The following is an 11,897-nucleotide window of genomic DNA, read 5'->3' on the forward strand; positions in this document are numbered from 1 at the left end:
TTGAGTCACTGAAGAGAGGGAGAGGTGGAGAGGTGTGCTACCTGTCAGGAATGCCTCTGACTCTCAGTAGCACAAAGAGGGCTTTTAGAGCTCACTGGCTCCACTCTCAGCCTGTGACCTCCACAGACCTCATTTAAACACAGGACACTGCTCTCCAGTGGTTACTGTTTATCACAGTTCTGTAGTCATTGATAAGACTGGTACGTACGCTCCTTGGTCCGGAGAGTTGAGTTCTCACAGTGGATGGAAAGTAACCATTAAGACAAAATGAAGAGTTCTCCATTCGTTGGATCCTTCACCGTGTGGGATTATGTGGTCTTTGCTCTCATGTTACTTGTGTCAGCTCTCATAGGGGTTTACTATGCATTGGTGGGAAGGGGCAAGCAGAGTTCCTCAGATTTTCTGATGGGAGGCCGTAGCCTGACGGCTATGCCTGTGGCACTGTCCCTAACAGCGAGTTTTATGTCAGCTCTCACGGTGCTGGCCACCCCAGCAGAAGTATACCGGTACGGGGCAAGTTTCAGTCTCATCTGCCTGTCCCAAATCCTGGTGACGGTCATCAGTTCAGAGGTCTTCATCCCTGTCTTCTACAGGCTGGGAATAAACAGTACTTACGAGGTGGGATTCAACTTCTAAACAACTTCTATCCTGAGGATTCATTTTAAAAGAAAACTTAAGTGCATAACCTTATATTTTCAGTCTACCATAGTTAGGTAATGCTGAACTGTTGAACTTTTTTTGTCTGTTTGTCTTTAATCAGTTTACACCAGGTGTCTGACTTTTAACATACATGTAACTGTTGGTGGGTTTTTGTCATTTTTGGATTTTTTTTTTATTATTATTTGGAAATGATAGCAAAAGGTCAAAAACAGATAAATTTGACATTGAATACACACACACCTATGTTTTACATTAACAATTACTTCACTTTTAAGTACTTCATTTTTATGGGTGTAATGTATTAAATAGTCAGAGTAAGTGTAATTTGTAGATCTTGATAGAAAATCTGCCAGTAAAATATATGATATTGAAACAATTAAAATATTTACACATTCTAAAATTTTAAACAAGTAAATATGCTTTTTGCCTAAATTGAGTTTGATATAAATGCTGCATTGTTATCCTTTGATAGATCTTTGACCTGAATACAGAACACATGCCAGTTGTGCTGCAGCCTAAGAGCAGATCTCAGATATGAGTTCCATGCTCTGTCACAAAAAACATTTGTAATATAAGCATTGTAATGATTTCAACCTTTTATTTTCTCCTGCAGTATTTGGAGATGAGGTTCAGCAGGATCACTCGTCTGTTTGGAACAGCTTTATTCATTTTGCAGACCGTAAGTGTCTTGAAGTAACACATAGCTCACTGAGATTGTGGTGATGATACAAACACTGCCCCCTGCAGGTGGTGGTATGATACAGGTGGTGATATTCTCCCTGTTTTCCAGGTGTTGTACACAGGAATAGTTATCTATACTCCTGCACTGGCACTGAGTACAGGTGAGGGTTTTCTAACGTCGTCTACATGGGCTGTAATTACAAATCTACTATGATATTATCCAATGTGATGAATAACTATGTTTAATAACCAAGTCCATTACGATCAAAGAGGATTTGTATTCTGAGGTTGTTAGATACTGGTACTGCAGTATCACAAGTCTCCTTGAAAATTTTCTCCTTGAAAATTTTCATTCATTACATGAATGCATATGAAATGCATATGATCCTTTTCTGGCAGTTGAGTTCAAGTACTGGGAATCAGTGTGGACTAAAGCATCTTGTGATGGCTTAACATCAGTACTGAAGTATATATATATATATATAAGCACCTAAAAATAGATATAACATCAAATTTGTAAGATCTCACCTTCTCTATCTCTCTGTTTTTCTCCAGTCACTGGATTAGACCTGTGGGGTGTGGTTATGTCTACTGGTATTGTCTGTATTTTCTACTGCACCATCGTAAGATCATTTTCACAACTACGTTGATTTTCTTACTGCTCATTTTCACCATCAGCCCTCATTCATAGATTCAGATAGAGTGAGGGCTGAATAGCATAAACATTTGGACAGGCAAACAGCTCCAGAGGATCTGACCTAAGCAGTAACGTATTCATGTGATCTACATTTTTTGCATCTATATTGTCAAAATGCAAGAGTCACGTCAAGTGATTCGTTGAATGCATTGGGGAAACTATGCTGATGTTGAAGTGGGCATTTATCAGCTCTCTGTGTGTGTGTGTGTGTGTGTGTGTGTGTTTGGTAGGGTGGTCTGAAGGCAGTTGTGTGGACAGATGTATTTCAGGTTGGTATCATGGTAGTGGGGTTCTTGGCTGTGATTATCCAGTCAATACTCCTCCAGGGAGGAATCTCCACCATCTTCAGTGACGCCATGGAGGGAGGCAGACTCAACGTGTGGGAGTGAGTTCTCAGTGTGATTTTTCACACTCTGTCTCTTCGGTTAATGTTCACTTGCTGCATCAGTAAAACTGTGTCACAGATGATCTTTCCAAAACATTTGTACAGCTGAAATTACCCAATGATAACAGTAATACATCTCACTGATAAACGGTCAAAGATCAGCACACAGTTACCACAACAATACAAAAACGAACACTACCTGCAATAGTCAAAACAGATGTGATGACAGATGTTGTGTGAAATTGTACATATCTTTGTCTCTCTCTCTCAGTTTTGATCCAAGTCCTCTGAGGAGACACACGTTCTGGACCATAACATTTGGAGGGACCTTTGTCTGGCTGAGTGTGTATGGGATAAATCAAGCTCAGGTGCAGAGATACATCTCCTGCAAATCTCTCCTCCACGCCAGAATGTGAGCAAAGCAGAACCATTCATTTCATCTCCTCAGACTGATACATAACTGTACGTCCTATGACTTCATACTCACTGAACGTGTCATTCTCTGTTCGTTCCCAGGGCTGTTTATATGAACTTGGTGGGTTTCTGGGTGATTCTGCTGTGTTCTGTGTTTGCTGGACTCTGTTTGTTCTCTTTTTATAAACACTGTGATCCATGGACTAACGGACAGGTGTCTGCTCCAGACCAGGTAAGACAGACCCAGTGAACATCAGCACAAACACACAACACATGGACAAAAAAATAAACAGGCTAATACATGTTGTTCATGCATTGTTGTCACCAGTTGTGAAGGACAGCATGTGCCTTTATGCCACCTCCAGTGCAAGTCAGTTTGGTTATTTTTCATGTTTAATGATCAAGTAAAACTTGATTTCAGAAGTAAAGAGTCTGGACTTTTCCAGAAGTAAATTTTAATGACATGAATGAAGTGTGTTCTGTCTTTCTGTGTCTCCCATTTGAAGCTGATGCCCTACTTTGTCCTGGATATTCTGGGAGATTACCCAGGCCTGGCTGGGCTGTTTGTTGCAGCAGCTTACAGTGGAACCCTGAGGTTAGCTTTATACTAACTACCTACACACATCCAGCAGAGACAGAGCCCAACAGCTGACTCAGACTATAATTTTACCAACTGTAAGTTTAAGCCAAAGTGACAAACACAACAGATTTACAAAGTCACGGGAGACCTTTATTAAAAAGGATTGTGAGTAATTGATGATGGTTGGGTTGTAGCTCTTAAGAACACAGGCTGTATATCTTTGGTCCAGAGGGTTTTCGGTGTGTTTGAATGTATTTAACCCAGGGATAAAATCTCTCTCTTTTTCTTTCGCATTACATTGTTGTGGTTGCGCGCTGCTTGCCTGCCACCAGCACCGTGTCCTCCAGTGTGAATGCCTTGGCTGCAGTGACAGTGGAGGATCTGGTCAAGCCATTCACCAGCCTATCAGAGACCAAGCTCTCCTGGACCTCAAAAGCACTGAGTCTGTCACCCCTTCCTCTTAGTACACTTAACACTGAGATGCTAATTCACTTATATTCACAGGGGCACCTTTGGCATTACAGTCACTCATACAAATTTGTGCAAGCAAACCCCTTATATTGTCTTCACTAACACTGCAGGTTTTCTCTATGGTGCTCTCTGCATTGGGATGGCTGGACTTGCATCTATAATGGGAAACTTGCTACAGGTATTCAAAACTAAGTCTCCAGATTGCAGCATTTTTGTTGCACTGTCCTAGCAGTTAACTGCACAGAGCAGTTAATCTATAACTTGTTCCTAGGTAAAGAAATGAATCGTCAGATAAACCGTGACACATTAGATTAAACTGAGTTGATAGATATGCACTGCTACAACTTTGATCTTGATTTTATGTTTTATCTTCTGTTTCCATAGGCTGCTGTCACTGTATTTGGTATAGTTGGTGGCCCACTGTTGGGGCTGTTCTCTTTAGGCATTCTGTGTCCATGGGCCAACTCTACAGTAAGTCTAGCATTTAAAAGTCCCTGACCGTTTACATTAGTAATGTATATCCATTGATTCTTTATGATCTTTATTTATAAACGCATCATCCTTCAAATATTTATGTTATTACGACCTAAAAATCCCAAGGTCGTATTTTTCTATTTTATCATTTTTTGTTCGCCTCTCAATTTAAGATATCATCCTTCCAAGTTCATCCCTGGACTTAGTATGTTGGCAGAGCTGCAATGTTAACATCAAAGACAATGTTTTAAAAGCAGTAACTCTCCGCAGAGTACATCAGCATTACACTGGCAGTGTGTGCATATGAGTGAGTGTGTGTGTGTGTGTGTGCTCTGCAGGGGGCCCTGGCAGGAGTGTTAAGTGGATTGGCTCTGTCTCTGTGGGTGGGCATTGGAGCCCAGATCTATCCCCCTACCCCAGAGAGCAGCAGACCACTCCCTCTTTTAACAAATGGCTGTAACGACACCATGTCTACCAACAGCCTAAACTGGACCCTTGGATCCACAGTGCCAAGCATGCTCAGTAACGGACAACAGGAACAAGCACTGAACAGGTGGGTGAGCCAGCTTCAGACTTGGCACCTTACTGGACACCAGGTCTCTGGTCAAGAGCTGCACAAACACACCTGATTCAACTCAAAAATGGTGGCTCAGCAGAATGGTACATGTTGAGCCAATAGAGAAATGTGCTGTTCAGTCTGGTCTGGAGGAACAGAGCAGAGAATTACTGGAGTACAGCCATCCAGTAAACCAGATTATTAGACGAATCTAAAAAGCAAATTATGTTTCTTTATTAAGGTAAAAGGTAGGGCATATGTGCACTTCATGTCTGCCCTTAGCTGATACACACTGTATGGTCTACTTCACCAGGTCGGTCTTGGCTGATAACTGGTACTCCTTGTCCTATATGTACTTCAGTCCAATGGGAATGTTAACTGCCATTGCTGTGGGACTGGTTGTAAGCCTGCTGACAGGTACTGATGCTCCACCCAACATATGACATCACCCTCTCTCATGTCAGTCATCCCTCACAGATATCTACATGGTTTGTGACTCAAAGGGACTCAAAGGTGATAAAAAGCCATGCCACAATACAGTGCTTGCAGTTAAGCCTTTTGAAGCTACTTCATGGGCCTGTACGAGTGCCTGCCAGTCAGAAACCAAGACATCCACTGCATTATGAGACCAGAGTGTGTGAACCAAGTGTCTAAAAACATATCAAAGGCATGGTGAAGCACGAGCCCGTTCCAACAAGGCACGGTATATCTGGTTCTGTCTCCTTGCAGTGTACAGAGCTACAGCAAACTTTCATTTTTTGATTTCTTCCTAGGGGGGCGGAAGCTAAAAGTTGAACCAGAACTGATGTTGCGGAAAGAGGATCTAGCTTGTTACGGAGTCTACAAACAATTCAAAGACAGAGTAAGCATACGAACAAAGCAATATTGGAATAAGTTCCACATATTGTAAACCACAAAGCACTCACTGACATTTTCAACCATTTTCTCCATTCCCAGGTTTCAGCAGGTGTTGGCAATAATAACCTAGAATGGAACACAGAAGGAAAACATGGAGAAAATAATCTTGCGTTCTGTGCTATGGAATTAGATACGACCTCAAAGAGCAATGGAAATTCTACATAGTGCCTTTCAACATCAGTGGAGCACATCTACCCAGACTTCATAAGTGGTTATAAATTTAGGAGAATCCAACTATTCTGTTACTTTGAATGAACTGAAAGTGCACAATACTGTAGCACACTTTAAAATACCACTGTGCAAAGGGCTAATCCACTGCACATACTGCGTAAGTGTGAATTTAAAACGTTTCCCAGTATTAATTCCTCCTGACACACTTTTGAAAGCAAACTGTGGTCTTACGTAAAGATACACAAACAAGACGCTTCTTAGATTTGTTTACATAATTCAAATGTGTTTGACAAGACATTATTTACAGTGTGTATTGTTGCTACAGACCGTGTGACACTGCAGATATAAGTACACTGAATTTGTAAAAAAATATGTAATTTGAAATGAAGCAGTTGAAATTTATACACATGATTTATCAACAGGATAAGGATAAGCTCAGTTATAGTTCACCAGTCCTGAACAGTACTGCTGCCTCTCAGTACTGCTGTGTTGTGTACTTCAGGGCGCGGCAAGTAGCGGCACTTTAACAGAAGTGCGGGATAACGCCAAGCAACACATCCAAACCCTTCAGTGGTCTGGCTCATAGTAGCGTTTTTTCATTGCTCTGTATTTCCTCAGGAAGTAAAGAGCCTCCAATTCTTTAATCACAAACTCGCCTCGATCGATGAGCTTTCTGATTTTCTCCGGGTCTGTTACATCTTTGTTCTTCATAAATGCCGTCTTCAATCGCTCCCTGAAGTAAGCGTTACCTTTAGGGTACTCGCGTCCAAGATAGAGAAGCTTCGAGTACAACGAGATACGTATGATTTATTATCATGCTAAATATGAAGAGAGACATGTTTATAGTGAATATATTTACAGTATTTACACTTACATTTTTGTACAGTCTGATGACTTCACCCCTCAATGGGTTGGACATTTTAATTTTGATTCTTCGTTTCTCCTCCTGAAATTAAGCCACCAGATTCTAAACAAGCGGTTAAAAGCAGGTGTTTTGATTAGATTAAATGGATTTAACATACTAGACTGACTTTGGAGTTATTATCATGTGCAGGTAACATAATACTTGTATACAACCAAACAGGATGCAGAATATTTAGCCTACAAAAAATAAGTTACGGCGTAACTTTGCAGTTAAAGGCTACGGAAACTGCTCTTGTGCTGTTGATTACTATTAGCAGATCGGATCATGCAATAAAATACTTTACTGTATCGTTCTGGTTGCGTGATATTTTCCTCTAAACTGACGACCAGGCGTTAAAAGTCCTACAGTTAGCCCACGTTAAATTCAAGTTGATGTGAGGTTAAGGACGTCTAGCTACCACAAAGACAAGGGCACTCTGGGAAACGAGTATGGTGACGTAAACGCTAGCTCGTCATTGCGACGAAATCATAGATGTAGTCCGTTTTTAATTCAATAGGACAAATGAAGAATCCCGAAGAAAAACGGCCACATCATGTGACTCATTGGATGACGTGCAACCAATCGGACAAAAAATCGTTATTTCAAGGATGGCGCGCCGTCAGTTCTCGCAGAGCCCCTGTAAGAAACTAATGGTGAGACTACTTCCAAGTTTCACCGCTAGAAGGCAGCAATAGAACGTGAACCAATGAAAGAGCCTGACCAGAAACCAGCAAATCATAAGCGCGAGGGAGGGACGGAGGAATTCTGAATGTGAAAACGTGTTACGTAGCTGCAGGGTATCAGCTGCATAGAGTTGTAACTTAAAGACGCACATGCTGGGTCACTTACGTAGATCATGTGTATTTACAGTAGCTTGCAGTGACGCTGCTACCAACGCAGATGCATTAAACTTCCGAAAAATCAAAATACTGTATAGAAACAAACCTGTGCTGTGCTATAATGAAGAGAAAATATGACGAACAGTCCAGTGCGGTCACTAGGGCTGTAAAATCTGGTTTCGCCGAAACAACCAGACTGCGGAAGAAGATTTAAAACTGCAGCCTACATTTAATGAAGTAATTTTAAATACGATCGCTATAATTTATGTATAATGTTACTATTTAGATGCAATGTTACCAAGTTACAACTATTTTATTTTAGATAATCAATTTAAATTATGTTTAAATATATAGCTATGTATACGTAGCATATTTGTAGTATGCCCTTTTCTGGCATCTCATGTTCTTTACGGAGTCCCTTCATATTCTCAATTTCAAAATTCCAGATTATTCCAGGTTTACATTTAGATGCTTCTAATTTGCAATTTTTGCATTTTAATATTATTAGACTTTTAGCACTATAAGACTGGCTGTACTCTGCAAATGAAATAGCTTAAATATACTAAGTTGTGTCATTGTTATCTCATGAAAAATAAAATTAACTGCCATTTTACAAGTTGTATAGTTATTTGATGTATACTTGAATTTTTAAGTATTTTTAGACTGCTGCAAGCATAGGGAGTGTGGACTAGAGATGTTGCCTCTAGGCTTCTCTTAAAACGGCATTTATCAGTCGGTCTCTTTTGTATGTTTGGCCCATTTGGCATCAAATTATAAAGTAAAACGTTATGGAGAAGTATTGCTGTAAAAACAAGTTCCTATGATTCCTTATATTTTCCATAATTATTAACTTGCAAAAAAAAAAAAAAAGGAAAAAAAGAAAAACTGAGCTGGGAGCATCTCAGTGAGACTACCTGCCTGGCTAACGCCAAAATCCTGAGGTTCCACTCATGACATTCACATTCCTTAGCAAAATAGAAGCCTTCACTCGCTCATTCATTCCACCACAGATTGGCTGCATGCACTTTCAAGGGACAGCAAAGCATCAGCTGACCACCAACTTTAACTAGAACGATTGAAATTCACACTGACTTACTGGTCTATAGTCTATTTTCACATATCTTCAGTGATACTGGAGATTGCTGTAAAATATGAGCCATAGTTTGGAAATAAATGTACTTTTCCATACTCTCTCCTTTTCTTTGCGCTTCCTCAATAGTTTTCTAGATCTGCAAATGCGAATAACTAATGTTGATATTTTCCATAACGGCACAGGAACCCCATATTTACCAAATAAAAACAAGCCTCCCTAAAAAAGCCTTTTGCCTTTCGTTTTCTTTCCACTGTACCTAAGACACAAAGACCCACAGCCCCAAAACCACAGTACATAAACAACCGTGAGTTTTGTGTACCCCTACATCTCACTGATTTCTTTGTTCATTTAAACAGTGGGCAGGATTTTCCGAGTATATTTGTGCTAGAAGAAAAAGAGACACATTCTTCTTCCATGTGGAGTATGACCATAATTGTGCAGTCATAATGTGTGCTTGAATATTTTGGTGTGACATCCCAACACTTTGGACATCAGTTGCATGAAGAGGCAATTTCATTCTGGTGACTTCTCATGTCCAGAAACCATCCTTATGAAGAGTTGCTATGATTCAGTAGTTTATATCACCATGGAGTTTAAATGAAAATGTGATATTTTCAGCGTAGGCTAGATTTTATGGGTACATATCACATTTACTGAAAATCAACTTAAAAGTTAAAAAGACAAATATATGGTAAATACCATTGGACAACATTATGTTTAGAACAAGATTAGCAAGGGATGTCATTGTTTGCATGAATCAAGAGATGAGAGGAACAGTCTTGCAAAGTCTGTGTTGGAATGTCTGAGAGATCACCATGGAGATCATCATCTATGTATGAGTATCAGCATTTGGTATTCATAAGCTACAAAGCGTTAACAATCCGACGTTAGACCAGTGGTGATACTGGCCTGCCATTAGAAAATATGACCTGTCACTGTATCAGGTCCAGTCTAGACTGGGTCACTCAGGATATTCCTACAACCCATCCCTCTGATTCCAAGACATGTTATTATGACCACTGATATATCTTTACCTATTTGCTTTCAAATGAGAGAGAAAATTGACTGTCAAACATACTTTTTAATAAGATCTACAGAAGAAAACCAATCAACAGGGGAAAAAAATGACGTGGACATTCAGTCGTCTATTTAGTCATTTCATCACAGCTGGTCTTGTAGTTTCCAAAAACAACATAAAACATCCTCTTATTTTGAATTTTAAAAAAATCAAAACAGTTTCTTTCCAGCAAGTTAACCTCAAAATCAAGTCATGCCTTTGTGTATGAAGAAAGTTTGAATTGGTTTTGAAAATATATAAAATGCCCATCTAATGCATGTTAAGAATTCAGTGGCCAATTGTGCTTACTGAACATTTGGGGGCAGAGGAGTTTTCTGCAAAAAAAGAAAGTGGGAGGTGGATATACATGGAGAAATGTGGAGAAAAACACAGATGCTACTCCAAAAAGTCAGTGAGGAAAAACACAGATGGAGCACCTCCAGTGTGTGTCAGTTGAGGTTATTTGTGCAGCTTGCTCACAATGAATTGGTCTCATTCAGAGTGCTTCAGAAACTCTTAGTCTTATTCAAACAGGACAAACAAGAAACTAAAACTATGAGTGATGGGAGAACATTTTAAGTAAACATCTCTCTCTCTCTCTCTCTCTCTCTCTCTCTCTCTTTCTGTCTCTCTATGTCTGTGTGTGTGTGTGTGTAAATTATAAGTTGAGTTTCCTGCATATCAACCAACACATCATTATTGCCCAAATCATTCTGATTTCCTAGCCTCTGTCAACTGGAACTGTCTTCACTTCCTGTCAAATATTACTGGGTACCATTTGTTATCCAGTCTTCCATATTTCACACAGGCTCATTCCTCCACAGTAACATTGTCTCCTTTCCTTAGTGCTCTGCATTATTTTCATTGTGTCCAAAATCTTTAGCACTGTGATTGGGAACAGAATACTCTGAAGGTTAGAAGTGAAGGTACGAACAGGAGGCTCTGTTTGTAATCTATTTGGACCAGAGCCCACAAATTAGATCAACAGCTCAATGGAAAAATACAGGGACTGTACTTTATACACCATGTTTGTGAAGCTGGCTCAATTCAATTTTGGGAAATGACCAGCGCATGACATCCAGGGACAAAGTCCCCCATTGCAAGCATCTCATGAGATTCCTAGCCCATAGTGCTTCAAAACTGCAATAACACAGACAAACACAAAACACACACACACACACACACACACACACACACACACGGAATGGACACATTTATACCATAGAACTCTTCCAGCTGAAATCCTATTAGAGTCAAGCACAGTGGATTTACACAGTCTTATGCTTGCCATTTGGAGCTTGCTTTCTGTTACTATGTTTCTCTGCTGTGTCCTTAAAATCAGGCCATAATCTCTGCTTTCTGTAACACTTCACACACAGTAAAAGTTCCCAAAGGACAAATCTTATAGATTTTTCCTTCACTTTATGGGGGTAGAGTTAAAAAATTGTGGTTGAGTGTACAGCAGAAAAATACTGTTAACCATATACCACAGTGCTCAATTTAACCCTTATAACATATATATTTTCCAAAGAAGCTACATGTTAGTGGAAACTCAAAGACCCCCTCACCACAAATAATATTTTACAGATGTTTTCATGCTGATTCTTGAGATGCAGTCCCTTATGTAATTATGTTACTGTACACTTAAAGTTAATGTTTATAATGCTCCAATTAATGTTTCATGATAGTCTTTAACATACAGTTTATGCTGTGGGAAACAGATAACATAACAATGCATTAAACCCACAAAATAAACCATCATAATATGTGTAAAACATGATATAACAGCACTGTAATCCGAACCATGAAACATATACAATAACTGTTACGACTGTATTTGAATTCATCTCTTTTTCTTTTTCCTCGCTGTGAAAACGACTGAAGGTTGTTTGCCTGGTGTCATTTAGCTGGCAGAGAAGGTGAATCTCAGTGACCATTCCAGTGTTTTGTCTGCTCCTGTGAAAACACTCGATTAGGGAGAGCTTTCCTGCATGAGC

The 11,897-nt window shown here is 39.7% G+C and overlaps 2 protein-coding genes across 3 annotated transcripts; one reads left to right on the plus strand and one right to left on the minus strand.

The window, feature by feature from the left end:
- The first annotated feature begins 267 nt into the window (after positions 1–267).
- slc5a8 (solute carrier family 5 member 8) lies at positions 268–5,828 on the plus strand. Its single transcript, XM_030765860.1, has 14 exons — positions 268–618; positions 1,274–1,339; positions 1,451–1,502; positions 1,897–1,964; positions 2,269–2,423; positions 2,695–2,835; positions 2,940–3,069; positions 3,344–3,432; positions 3,750–3,859; positions 3,999–4,066; positions 4,273–4,359; positions 4,701–4,915; positions 5,232–5,335; positions 5,692–5,828. The coding sequence occupies exons 1-14, from the start codon at positions 268–270 to the stop codon at positions 5,826–5,828; spliced, it is 1,773 nt and encodes a 590-aa protein (XP_030621720.1).
- A 433-nt stretch (positions 5,829–6,261) lies between these two features.
- lyrm5a (LYR motif containing 5a) lies at positions 6,262–7,322 on the minus strand. Of its 2 annotated transcripts, none has more exons than XM_030779508.1 (3): positions 7,216–7,322; positions 6,882–6,953; positions 6,262–6,787 (listed from the first exon to the last, which is right to left on the minus strand). In XM_030779508.1, the coding sequence occupies exons 2-3, from the start codon at positions 6,924–6,926 to the stop codon at positions 6,575–6,577; spliced, it is 258 nt and encodes an 85-aa protein (XP_030635368.1). In that variant the 5' UTR covers positions 6,927–6,953; positions 7,216–7,322; the 3' UTR covers positions 6,262–6,574. The 2 variants fall into 2 exon arrangements, with proteins under 2 accessions (XP_030635368.1, XP_030635361.1); XM_030779501.1 differs by having other exon boundaries at positions 6,882–6,974.
- Positions 7,323–11,897: the final 4,575 nt, after the last annotated feature.

Source organism: Chanos chanos, chromosome 1, assembly GCF_902362185.1.
Source record: "Chanos chanos chromosome 1, fChaCha1.1, whole genome shotgun sequence".
Classification (NCBI taxonomy): domain Eukaryota; kingdom Metazoa; phylum Chordata; class Actinopteri; order Gonorynchiformes; family Chanidae; genus Chanos; species Chanos chanos.

What these genes read in the sequence shown, in the direction of transcription:
- lyrm5a (XM_030779508.1), bottom strand. Translation starts at nt 6,926, where the DNA reads ATGTCCAACCCATTGAGGGGTGAAGTCATCAGACTGTACAAAAAT. An exon ending in TCATCAGACTGTACAAAAAT is followed by an intron (nt 6,788 to 6,881) that starts GTAAGTGTAAAT and finishes TTGTACTCGAAG; the next exon opens with CTTCTCTATCTTGGACGCGA.
- slc5a8 (XM_030765860.1), top strand. Translation starts at nt 268, where the DNA reads ATGAAGAGTTCTCCATTCGTTGGATCCTTCACCGTGTGGGATTATGTG. An exon ending in GAATAAACAGTACTTACGAG is followed by an intron (nt 619 to 1,273) that starts GTGGGATTCAAC and finishes TTTCTCCTGCAG; the next exon opens with TATTTGGAGATGAGGTTCAG. An exon ending in CAGGAACAAGCACTGAACAG is followed by an intron (nt 4,916 to 5,231) that starts GTGGGTGAGCCA and finishes CTACTTCACCAG; the next exon opens with GTCGGTCTTGGCTGATAACT.